This window comes from Ascidiella aspersa, chromosome 8 (assembly GCF_963924565.1).
Source record: "Ascidiella aspersa chromosome 8, kaAscAspe10.2, whole genome shotgun sequence".
In the NCBI taxonomy this organism is placed as follows: Eukaryota; Metazoa; Chordata; class Ascidiacea; order Phlebobranchia; family Ascidiidae; genus Ascidiella; species Ascidiella aspersa.
Genome location: NC_139454.1, coordinates 13,129,484 through 13,142,930, shown reverse-complemented (window position 1 = coordinate 13,142,930; position 13,447 = coordinate 13,129,484). Strand labels below are relative to the sequence as shown.

General features: G+C 35.9%; 1 protein-coding gene across 1 annotated transcript; it reads left to right on the top strand.

The window, feature by feature from the left end:
• The first annotated feature begins 1,920 nt into the window (after window positions 1–1,920).
• On the top strand, window positions 1,921–13,041 carry LOC146136212 (protein FAM8A1-like). The gene is made up of 7 exons (XM_083395481.1): window positions 1,921–2,156; window positions 3,189–3,335; window positions 3,394–3,469; window positions 4,868–4,982; window positions 9,858–9,993; window positions 10,658–10,788; window positions 10,990–13,041. Exons 1-7 carry the CDS (start codon window positions 2,139–2,141, stop codon window positions 11,123–11,125), a joined length of 759 nt encoding a protein of 252 aa, XP_083251607.1. The 5' UTR covers window positions 1,921–2,138; the 3' UTR covers window positions 11,126–13,041.
• The last annotated feature ends 406 nt before the right edge of the window (window positions 13,042–13,447 follow it).

Here is a 13,447-nt window from a genome sequence, read left to right as displayed (position 1 = left end):
GCAGTTGTACAGTCGTTGTTCCATACGAAATCGTTGGTTTGCCCACCCAGGGCAAGGTGGAGTGGGTGGAGAATTGTTGCTGCTCCTGGGATGAACCTATGGTAAAAGTTTAAGAGTCCCAAATACTCACGAAGGCCTTTCTTGGATGTCGGTTGCGGGAAATTCTTAACAGCTTCAACTCCTCCGGCAAGTGGCGCGATTCCTTCAGTTGAAATGCGGTGTCCTAGAAATTCAAGCTCTGAAGTACCGAACTCGCACTTGTCTGGATTCACGACAATGCCGAATTTTACAAGCCTTTGAAACAATTGACGCAAGTGCCGCCGATGTGCACTTTTGGTCGGACTGAATATAAGAATGTCATCTAGATATACAAAGATAAAATCCAGCCCTCTACATACCTCATCCATGAAACGTTGAAATGTCTGGGCTGCATTGCACAACCCGAATGGCATACGTGTGTACTCAAAAAGGCCGAACGGCGTAATAATGGCGGTCTTTGGTACATCTTCTGCTGCTACTGGAATGTGGTGATAGGCACGGATGAGGTCTATTTTGCTAAAGATTTTCGCTTCGTTTAAGTTAGCAGATGAGTCCTGTATAAGAGGAATCGGATATCGATCAGGAATAGTTCGACTGTTTAGATTCCTATAATCGCCACATGGCCTCCATTTGCCGGACTTTTTGCAAACCATGTGCAAAGGCGAAGCCCATGTACTAGACGAACGGCGCACGATTCCTAAGTCTAGAAGGTTTTGGAATTCCGCTTTAGCGATTTTCATCTTTTCAGGAGAGAGTCGACGTGCCTTTGTATGTACTGGGGGACCATTAGTTACGATGTGATGCTTAATATTGTGTTTCAAAGAAACGTCATTGTAAACCGCGCTTTGAATAGAAGGAAACTCTTTAAACAGTGTTCCAAATTCATTTGTGGCATGGGTTAATGCTACCAAACCAAAAGAAGATGAGCGGGAAACACCAGCGGAAACACAGTTAAATGTTTTAGCATCGATAAGTCGATTTTTACCAAGGTCGATTAGTATTCCGTTATGTCGAAAAAAATCTGCGCCGAGAATCGGTTGCGTGACTTCGGCTATAATAATAAAAGACCGTCATCTGGGTTTTTTATAATGTCCCGCACAACGGCGGCGATTTCGGGTGACACTGCTGCTACCACATGATGGTACTTTGTTTTCGATAGTGTCACGCCTTTCACACTGAATTGTGCTTCTACTTGTAAAAACCATAGTTCGGCGTCTTGTGGCCAGAATGGCGGAATTTTAACAGCAACGGCTGCGACATTTTCTTCGTCCATCATAGAATTAAGTTAAGTGCGTTGAACATAAGCTAGCCTACAACCTAGCAATGTGTTGTGGTTTTACCTTGCACTTACTTTGCTTGCCGGGGTCACCATTTGTCGGAGCCAGAGCAGTGCACACGTCAGCTTGTATTTTCGAATGACCGAGCGAGTGACCGCTCGGAAAGAGCACGATAGAAAGACGCGTCGCGTGTAGCATGTCGCGTAACACATATAATAAAAGGATACGCTACATTGCTTTTTAGGTCTTATTGTGTGTTTCCAGACGCTACCGCACAGGTGTAGGTGACCGCGACGATAGCCGAAAGCGCATGCATTTTATACGATCGTTAGTTGTATGGAGAGGCCTTTACAATGGTAAACGCCTAATTTGATCTTAATTAGTAAATAAAATCAGTTCTGAACGTTAGTGATGAAAACCCAATACAAAATACAACAAATTTTGATGCCAAAGCTTGTTTACATTCACGACCGAAGTGAGTGTCATTCAAGCGGAACGGTATGCAAATGAGGCAGTGAGCTTTCTATGTAATTAGTATTCTATGGTAAAAATGCATGTTAAATGCTACAGGGTTGTGTATCAAACTTTCTTGGAAAATGGATTGTGCACCGTCATTCAAATTACAAAGTTTGATACTGAGTTAGTGTTAGCCAAGTCCAATACTAAATTTGTATATTCTAGGTTTATTCTGCAAAATCTAGATCTACACCTGTGTTTTGAAATTGTTTTTCTTTAAATTTTTGCTGGCAACCTTTTCCAATATTTTATGCTGAATAGTATCCTAAAGATTTTAATTTGTGCGAGTGTTTTAAGCCAGAAAACATGGAAATCAGAGAAAAAGTGAGAAAACTATTTTTTATTGTATTATAATATCAAATGTTTAGTCGCTTTGAAAACACAATGTATTTTGCACTTGTTAATTGTGGTAATCATATAGGCACCGAACTTTTAAAATTCCAGTGCGTTATTAACTAGACAGTGCAAAATTGCTGATTAGTTCTAAAAATGTGAGCTCTTAGATAACAGCCGGTATCACTGAGTCAACCAACAGTTGCGCCTTTAAAACTTTATTTTCGCTTTAGTCTAAAAATGGTTTCATTGAAATAGACAAAACGTAACAATAATAACATTACCATAAAAAACACAGTTTGGAGATTATATGACCTCGTTGATACACATGGTTGTTATTCAGGAATATTTTAATCACTCCTGGTTAACTAAGAGTGTGCTACAGAAATTATAATTCCAGTGCTTTCGACGCTCAGACGAGAAACCCAGTTTCGGCACCCTAATCAAAATTAGTAGAACTACGATAATTTTATTTTTTGCATTTGATTTGCAGCTGATCCTGGATTCCTGGCAGGAGTGTCAAATATTCATTAACGTTATACATACTGCCGGGGAATTCCCTAAGTTGAAAATTTGGCACCACCCCTAATTGATGGGAATTGATGTTTTTGTGAAGTTCTAGACAATAATATCACTTTCAAAAAGGGGGTCGGAACCCTGCCCCTGGATATGCCACTGGTTCCACATTTAAACTTTTGGGCAGTTGTGACATTTAACCCTTATAAAAAATGCTAAATGAAATTGTTGTTAAGTTTAAAAAAGCTTAGTTTCGCAAACAATTTGTCAATAAAGTATTAATAAGCATTTTTAGGCATAATTTGGAACATATGCCACTGGTCAAGGGAAATAAACTGGTGGGCCTGATACGACCTGCGGACCTTAGTTTGGTGACTACTGTCTAAGGATCAGGTGCCATATTTACCCTAAACACTACAGTATCTTTTAGAACCGGTCCTAGGTTAACCGGTGATGAAACTGGTAATAAAGAACTTTTTTGGCTATAAGTATACCATTTGTTTACAGATATCGTTTGAAGACTACATGTGCCAGTTACGGAAGTGGAAGCTAAGCTGTGAAGTCCAAAAATGGATTTGCTCAAATCATTACTTTACGCTTAACAATTCAATATATCAGTCACAACTCGGCCATCCAATTTCAACATATGAAACAGTAAGTTTAAGCTGAGTGCTGCTGCTTTTCTTGGCATAAAGCAAACGTTTTTTCACAGCCTCAGCAAACCTCCATAAGGTTGAATTCATCACATACAAGCAACCAACCAGTCCAACAAAATAATCAGCCAATTGGTTTGTATTATTACTTTTGTTTACAACTAGTTTTTAAATACTTGATTTGGGTATAATCTTATATTTGTACAGTGATTAATGCTTATATAATACAGTCAGTGGTATATCCAGGTTGTGGGTTTTTGGGGCCAGACATCCTCTATTTTTATGTTTTATTGTTATTTTTGCAAGGCTTTAACTCTTTGTCCAAAACCCAATGTTTTTTCATGTTAAGAATGCAAAACAAAAATCAACCCCAAAACATATTTCATCTCTTATTACACAAACAGGTATAATAAAAAATCGACCGCACAATACACTACACTAATTTAGGTTTCTTTTTTACACACTAAAACTATTTAAGCATTGCTCATTAATATCATTATATAACAGTTTGCAATGTTATTGATATGCCACATAGACTATTGTGACACTGAAATTCCATAGCCTTTCATGTGCAATTGAAATCACATAACAACCGCAAGTGAATGCAAAGTGAAATGTTGCATTTTCTTTTGCCTAACTAGACTATTTTGCAGAGCCTCATGCACCTAATAATTAATTAAAATCTATGTTTCCATGGTCTACAATATAATAAAATGCAAAATATTTTCATGGTTTAGCATGCCTGGTTGGTTACACCACACCCACAGACCAACTACATTTATTGGGTTGGTTAATGTTTGACAACCCCCTTTTAAAATGTCATGCTACGATATTTATACAATTAAAAAAAACAATCAAGAAAAACACCAAATCAAGTAAAAGTTTATACGGTGCTGTTAATAAACTGAAAAAAACAAGAATCACTTACCCCTTTGCCAAATACATGGTTGTCAATACTTTTTAATTAAGACCAGAAAAAAATATGTGATTTATTGGCTTGACAACAACTAAAACGTCAGAGCTAGGTGGATTCTGGCACAACTATCTATTTATACATCAAAACACTGTAGTTTACAACTAGCAAGTTACAATTTAATTTTGATGTTACAATATAAAGGAGATAGATGTTTAGAAACCAAATTTTCTGTAATAACATTTTCCCCCATATAAACGATTTTGACATATATATTGTGTTTTACTGCTTTAAAAACATCTTGCGTATTTAAGCCAAAATCCCCCATTTATTGGGATCAAAAGCCGTAAAGGCACAAATTGATGCTTGAACCATTAAGTTAGTTAGTCATGCATACTTTTTAGTGTAAATCAGGACATTCTTGCCAGTTGTTACCCCAATGTATGTCTATATATTTATTTGTTTTTAAAAATTTGTATATACATCAATTTGTTACATCTGAAGTCTGCTTACCTGACACATAAGAAAAGTAATTTTTTTGTTAAACCCAAGGTAAAAAGTAAACTCAATTGACTTTTAATTGAATTCTCTTCATTGTTATTTTCATTTATGTTTTTCAGTTTTTAAAATCCCTTCTTTAAAAAGAAGATTGGCTGCAGAATTCACTGACTTCATACTTTTGTTCACTTTGAAAATGATAGTTCTATGGCTTCTCTCTATAACTATTGGTTTAAGGTAAAAGATTACAAATAAATTTTTTTTCAAGACAATATAACATATGTGTAAGATAAGATATGTCTCATACTTTTATTTTATTAACCTATCTTAATTTTTGGGACAAATAACATGGTTGTTTGATATAATATATATTTAATATTGCTTTAAACCATGGCTAGGTTTAAAGTGGACACATGCTAAATTTCTTTATCAAACTGCTGATACTTGTAGTCAGGTGTAGGGATGTTCGAAGTAGAATATTGAATCATTGGATTCGTATCTAATTTTGCCGTTTATTTCGGGTAATTGGAACCGATATAATTTCTCATGGTTTTGCTTATTTGTAAAAACGCGAGTGGCAAATTTAGATAAAGGTCTGTGTTTACTTTAAATGTAGCGCTTGATATAGTGTGGTGTTAGAGTTTTTTTAGGGCAACTAATTACTTCGCGTCTCGCAAGAAACTTTGACTAATCATTCAGTGTTATTTGGCAAACGACTAACAGGTAATGCCAGGTGCAGAGGTTGCATTTTCCTTAAATACGATAAGTTGCAAAAGTAACATTCGCTATGTGCTGGGGTTAGAAAAAATGGCGCTACCTAGTTATTTAATGTCAACTTCAAGCTAATGTTTAGCCAGATTATGCATAGCGCTAATGTTTGTAGTTGAGTAGAACTGACACACAGCAATGCTTTAAAACAGGACTGAATTGCTGAAGAGTTTATTGTGTTGCATGGTACTCACTATATGGGCAAACAATATACAGATGCTAACAAAGTGTTTTGCGAATAATTGCTGTCACTATAGGCACTGTCCGGTGTATAATGATTAATACCCCCTCCGAACAAAATAGGAGTTAAATGATAAACAAAAATATACTTGGATTCGATATTCTGGATTCGTTATTTTCGATTAAAAACCTTATATTCTAGACCCCTGGGATTCTACTTTGAACACCCCTAGTCAGGTTTAACCACGACAAGCTGCATGATTTTACTTGCAATGAACCATTTGCCACAATTGGGAAGACCAATGGCCATCTAACATAACATGTCAAAATTTTAAATGCTTTTCATACAACCATTTTTGCATACCTGTGTTGTTTGTTATACTTAATGTGTTTGTTTGAAATTAGTTTAAGCACAACCAGGTAGATTTTTCATGAACTAGTACAGGACTGGCCAACCAGTCAGAGGCCAAGAGAAAATTTATTTACCTTGTTAACCGCAAAGAGTCACATCTTACACATGGGCCGAAATTAATTACACCCTATTTTTGCCCCACTTACACCCATACCTTTACTCAGCTAGATATATTATATATGTTTCACTCCAACAATATTGATTAGGTTACATTGAACTGGCAATTGTATTTTTTGACATTTAAAGAGCACATTTCCAATTTTCAACTTTTTAAATATATTTGTTTACTTTGTTTGACCAACTTTCAAGTTCAAAAATCAGTTATTCGTAACATAAATTTTTAAGCTGTTTGCTCTAAAATTTATCTGTAGGGCTAAAACTGAGTTTGTTAGGGGCTGATGCTAGTTTATGCTGGATTAAAACCGACTCCATTTGTTAAAGGTGGTTTGAAGGTTGCATGTTCCAACAGCTTAGCCACAGCAAGGTATTAAACGTATCTAAGTTTATTGAATAACATCAGAATGGCAATCAACTTCCAGGAATAGCTTAAGGTCCATGCACAGTACTAACTGTTCAGCATAATAACTTCTGTTCGTTACATTATTTTAGTTGAGTGACTTGAGTCATTGTCCAGCTGCGTTCAGTTCAGTTAAGTTAAGATTAGCCTTGTTAAGTCTCGTTTGGCTTTTGTACACATTGCCTGGCCATAGAATAGCAAAGGCGAGTTAACGGACTGCAAAAACATTCTTGTGTTACTTTACGAGGTCAATGTTTTATGGTGACAGCCGACTGGTCTGACAGGTCTACGTTTGGGTCACATCATTAAGTTGGTTGTAAAACTTAGTTTCGAATATTAAGAACAAATAATAAGACGACACCTACATATATATATACAGAAAATCAAAAAGGGGTCCCAGAATTTCACCTTAGGGAATTTCCCTATAAATTTTTAGGGAATTCCACCTATTATTTTTATGGTAATGAATAATGACGTCATAAAAAATAATTAGACACAAACAATTAACGTCCAGCAAAACGGAACCTTTACGACGCAAAGTGAACACGTTCGTGGAAACCGCTTAGTATGCAATCGTAACTTAGTCGAAAAAACACCAAGACGGTGAAATATGTTTGATTGATTTTGGTAGATCCACTTTTATACTATTAAGCAGCCCAATTTCCTAAGGCTAAGTTCCATGTACAGGATTACGCTAAATTACAAGCACGCCTTTCGCCACCTGCAATACTAAGCGAAGATCGTTTTTTTCCGGGTGTTAATATGCCACGATTACATCATCTGCGACGAGCAGTGTGCAAAGTCAACTAAAATACAAGTTTGAGAGAAAATAAGTTGTGTGAATTGCACACTAAACCCGTGGTCTTAGGAAATGCAACTTCGAACAGTCACAGTTAGATTGTTCAAGAGATTCTGCTTCAGTTAAAAAAATGTTGTTGGTCCCGGCTATTAGCGCAGACAGCGAACAGCAAAAAACATTCGCCTAACTAGACGTGTATAGTGAGAAAAAAATGGAAGAAGGCTTGACTTAGCGTTGTCATTTGTCGAACACACGCTTGCTAATTAGCCAACCTGAACGAATAACGAGAGGCGGAAAAATATATCCTGAGTTTATGGTTGACCAAGCAATAGACGAAAAAAGGTGTTTGCGTTTAAAGTTTACCCATTTCTGGTTTCACGAACAAAAAACGATAATATCACATACAAAAAGCGGGGGTCCCTCGAAAAAACATAGCGCGGTGCAACCGCCCAATGGTCGAGTAACTATCGCGCGTAAGCATTTTTAACTTTTAAATGGGTTACGCATTTTTCTTACGTTTATAACTTTGGATTAAAATAATATTTTTGCCCGCGTCTTTCATGTTTATAATGACATAAATTCAAGCTACTCCTTTAGTTGACACAACACGCAACATTGCCTTCTTGGGGTATATTATAATTTTCCATTATACACTGTTTTTTGCCAAAACGGAAAGTCCTAACCTTTTAAGCATTTAAATACAGCATGAAAAGTTCTTCTTGCAAATAAAAACATACGCAGATACTTGCAATAATTTCGTTTAAAAAAGTTTAAAGCTATTACAACGCGAGGTTTTTTATACAAAGCAAGTACTTTCCTATAACACAAAACATACAGTGCTAAACACAGATATTCAAGATAAAATATATCTCCAAATTAGGACAAAAGAAAGTTTTAAACCCAAAGATTTGCGCGTTTCACAAAAAATTCCAATTACTAAGAACCATGGCCTTGAGTCTAACCTTTATGCACAACTTAGATCCCCGTCAACTGACTACCTTGTTCAGACAAACTCCGTTGTAAAAGATGCAAATATGAGTTGAATGAACCTATAGACACCGAGAAATAATTCAAATTAGTAGCTCAAAAACTTGCCAATAACAAAATCACGAACCAAATTCGCAGTTACTAAACTACCACCCGATCCGTCAGAAGTTAGTGCAGTTCTAAGCAAAAAGGTCTACGACAATTAGGGCATCCAAAGGATGGTTAGACTTTGAAGTCTTGGACAATGCACTAATTTGACTTAACAAATCTGCTTAAGAAGATTACATTTAGTAATTCTTGACCCACCCGAACCCAAACGCTAACCAGCAACCTAACCAAAATAATGTGTGTTGAAGTATTATAAATTAGTTTTATTGGATTATTTATTAATTTTATCTCATAGTTTTTATCTCTGCCAGGGGTTTACCTAAGGTCCAATTAGTGCTTTGCCGCGACCTCAAGGTCTAAAAGTTAGACTCTCCTGGCCTTTGAAGCCCTAATTTTGCTTAGAACTGCACTAATTTCTGACCTACACATGCAACGCATGTAATTTCAAAGTAAAGCATAAGGCACCGAATATCCTCCCCTGATTAAGAACCACTTTTTTTGCACGTATATCTCTAAGCAAACTAATTAGGACACTTTTTCGTTGTACGTAGCTTGAATAAAACTAACTTCGGCACTTTTTTGTCTGTACGTAGCTCAAATAAAACTAATTTGGGCACTTTTGGTCCATACATAACTTGGATAAACCTAATTTGGGCACCTTTTTGTTCGAACTTAGCTCGAATAAAACTAATTAGTTAACTTTTTGGCCGTTCATAGCTAAAATAAAACTAATTTGAACACTTTTTTGTACGTACTTAAGTCGGATAAAATTTATTTGGACCATTTTAATGCTAATTTGAGCACTTCGAAACTCCATGAAGTAAAAATGGGGTACTTAAGGTATTATATGTAATAATCTTTGCAAAATACTAATAATGTTGGCTTCGGGACACAACTTCAGTTTGAATTTTTTTAGTAAAAAAACAACTTATAACTTATTTTTTTGACTTGACCCAAAATTTGGGCAAAGAAATGCCCTTAGCGGGAAAACTGAACTCTTTTCCAATTTGGTTATATGGTTTTTACAACTCTGGTTCTTGTGTATAACATCAAATTTGGGGAGTATCATACTTTTTTTAACCTAAAAGGGAGGGAACCACTTCTATCAACAAAATATTTACTGGGTGTACTGTTACTATTAGCCCAACCACAATTTATTGACATATACAGGTTTGCCCAATAGCTTAAAACGCCCATGGTTCTTATACCAAGATAATTTTATGTAATTTTGTGGATTGCCAGTAAATACAGCAAGTTATAAAACAGTAAGTCATACTGTTTTATAATAAATTGGATTTATTCCTTTCTAGTACAGTAAAAGTTTTTATTTATTCTTTCTAGTACAGTAAACCTCACACTTCATGTTTTGTGGTTGGATGAAATTAATTTAGACCAGTTTGAGGAGTTGCACCAGGATGAATTGGAGACAATGCTTGTGCTAGCGTTTGTTTATCGAACTAATGTCTGCTTGTATGAGGTAAGTTAAACCTTTTATCTAGGTAGCCATAATGTAGTTAATTCAATCATGTTTAAAGTGTTGGATTTAAAGCTAGGCCCATGCAGTATTACCACTAGTCCGATACTAGGGTGGATCCAGGCTGATCCTATATCAAATTGATACAAGAAATTAGGCTTGATTACATTCAGACACCGCGTTTTCTATTTTGGAAATACAATTTACTAGTACTAAAAGTTAGATAGCAATCAAAGGAGCTAAACCACTTAACCAAATTTTGCTTATTTTACATTATTAATTGCAAATATTGAATCTCTAATCCAAAAAGGTTAAAAAAAAATCGACAAACGGCATCATCTTAATAAAGACGTTTCAATACATTCGTGTATCATCATTAGTTTATGTGACTGAAAGTAGCAAAATGTCTTTTTTACTTGACCTTTTTGACTACTTTGAGATATATTATCAATCTACATTACAGATTCACGCGAAGTGTACCTAATTACTTATAACTTATCAGTCTCAGGTTTTGATATTAGTGTTTATTTGTAAAGACATACATGTTTAACAACCATTTTTTGTTGACATATCTAAAAGGCAAAATATTAATAATATTTTACTGAATAATTACCTGTAAAAATAATGCAGTCACCCTTGTTTAAAACGCGATGTTGCTTTTTGACAGTGGCTATTTGTTTGGTACCAAGGAGCTACACCAGGAAAGAGAATATTCAAACTTAAAGTTGTTTCATGTTTCACAATTTTAGGAAGAAATGAAGTGACTATTATACCAGCTACTTCTTTAAGTTGTACCAGGTACTTACGTCATTAGTGTTGGCTGTCGTGATAGTACCAAGTTATATTTTAATCTTTAAAGCTGGCCAAATTATTGTAATATTATAATATTTTCTTTACAGAGATGATCACAACTTTGTAACAAAATATCTAATTAATACATACTCTCTGAAACTGAATAAAAAAATATTGCTTTCAATTATATCACATATTTTATTAAAGTGCTTGGACGAGATCTCTGGTAAAGAACTTGGCCATTGCTTTCATGATTCCTTCATTTATTACTGCACTTTTCTATTCTCATCGAAGAACCTCTTATGACATCATTGCCAAAAGTATTGTTGTTAGTGAGGACTAATCAAACGGTCACAAGCGACTATTTTTCAAAATCAGTAGCTTCAATATATTTACATACCTTCGGTAGTTGTGTTACAACCAGGACTGCGGAGTCGGACTCGAGACTCGGGTTCGACGGAGTCGGTTTGTTTTGCGGGAGTCGGACTCGGGACTCGGGACTCGGGACTCGGGACTCGGGTAAGACCACGTAAAACTACCCGAGTCCCGAGTCCGACGTGCACATGCGCAGTATCAAATTTTAAAACTGTTACGGCGGCAAAATGTAAGTTGTAAAACTGTAATAGAAAATGGTGAAATATTTTTAAACCATGTAATGCGGGTGGATCAATTATGACATCAATATGAGTGGATTGCAAAAAATGCACCTTAATTTGATTGCGTAAATTGGTAAAATACAGGCTGTAGAGTAGGGCTACAATATTTTCAGCACCTTAAAAGAGGACATTTTCTTGCCTGCAAGTAAAAGGAAAGTAGAATTGTTACGTTTGACAAAAACGTGCCATATCCAAGTATTGCATTCAGCTTCGAAATTAACACGACCTTTTCAGAAACACGGATACTTCTGGCGTAGCTCATCAGTAAACAGAGTTTTCCTTTTCAGCATTATAATATATAGCTAATATTTTGCTTTATTGTTGTCTAAATTTAAAGAAAGCGTCTGCTGAGAACCACATGATGCCATAGACAAGTGGTTCTTAATATTTTTCAGCCGTGTTCCCCTTGGTAATTTTCCCATGCCTTGCGCCCCCCCTCTCTACGAAAAGCACTTCGGCATTTTTAATTAAATATCACTGAGACAACTTGAAAATAGTGAAGGTTGTCGTCGGTCGCGCAAAGCGAGAAAAAAATTGGGTTTAATTGGCGCTAAACTGTAAATTCAGGAGGATTTTAGCATTGGACACACAATAAATTGCTCGTGCACGAGATGATTTTGACAAACGTGTTGTGAGGGCATTCACTCCACAGTTGTAAGGCTGTGGTGTAAGCGCAAAAATTAAACTTTGCGTTATCGTGTTTCAAAAGATGTGATAACACACAACAACAGCAGCAATATTGCAAAAAACATTATCGATTCGCGCGAAAAAGTTTGAGTCCCCTGTTGCTAGCCTGTTATCCAATTAAATAAAACACGGATGAAAAATAGTTCGAACGGTGGATGAATTTTATCGTTTATCTATAAGTTAGCAAAATTTTAAATAGGGCCGTTATACCTTCAATGATATGAAAACATGCAATGGCACTCAAAGAGACTTTGTACTAAAAATAGTTAACACGCGGAGCGCGAAAAATTTTTGCCGTTTTAATGTTAAAGTTGGCAAAAACAGAGTTTGTACAGCGCTGTAGGAGTGGTGTACAACACAGCGAAACCATTGGAATCATTGCAAAAATTAAATATTAACTTAAAGCTAGGTCAAAAAAAAAGTATGAGCAACCAACTCGAAATGCGAAAAAAGAGGACATTTTTGAGCGTCGTCGGAGGACCATTCAGTTTTCTTTAGAAAAGAGTACAAATCATCCTAAAAGAGGACATGGTAGGCCTACTGTAGAGTCAGAGCTGGACTCGGGAATCGACAAAATCTTACATTTGGCCGGAGTCGGACTCGGTTTTTTTTTTAACCGACTCCGCAGCCCTGGTTACAACTATTGTGTGACAATGGCCATCCAAGGGATGCTCGTACTGTTGTTTCCAGGGACACTAACTGCAGTATGATGTGCGTTTTCTGCTTAGTGCCGAGGTGTGCAACCTTTTCCCGTTCACCTTCTAAATCCGTACTAAGTTTCAAAAAAAGATGCGCTCATTGAGTGATTTACATTGGAGGGCCTTAGGTTGCCGACCCCGACTTGTATATATGCAATTATAAATTTACCCGTAGTCAGACTTTGTTGTTCACTGTGATTTCCATGTAAAACCATAAATAAAACCAATATGTAAAGATGTATTTGTTAATTCCTTAGGGACAAAATCAGTACTTTAGTCACTTAAAAACACAAATTCAACCCGTTTGTTACCTTAATGTATAATCTTTGACAATTTTGTTGACTTAAATTATGTCGTCGCCTTTTTCTTGTTTTTGGTATAGGACTGTCATTGCATATATTAATTGTTGTAAAGTTAGTTACGATAGGAAGTGCAAGCTGATATGAGAAAAAATGACCTACTATCCATTATATAAGTCTGATTTTGGCGATTTTTTTAACCTAAAAATGAGAAATTTTGAGCTTAAAAACAGTTATGACTTCTGACGTATTAGGAATACTTTGTTTTAAACATTAGTATTTTGGCGTCGTCAGTCATTTGTTTTGATGTTTTACTTCATCCAGT

Excerpts from the sequence above, each read along its gene's own strand:
- LOC146136212 (XM_083395481.1), top strand. Across the intron at positions 3,336-3,393 it reads CAATTTCAACATATGAAACA|CCTCAGCAAACCTCCATAAG; the intron begins GTAAGTTTAAGC and ends GTTTTTTCACAG. Across the intron at positions 4,983-9,857 it reads TCTATAACTATTGGTTTAAG|TACAGTAAACCTCACACTTC; the intron begins GTAAAAGATTAC and ends TATTCTTTCTAG.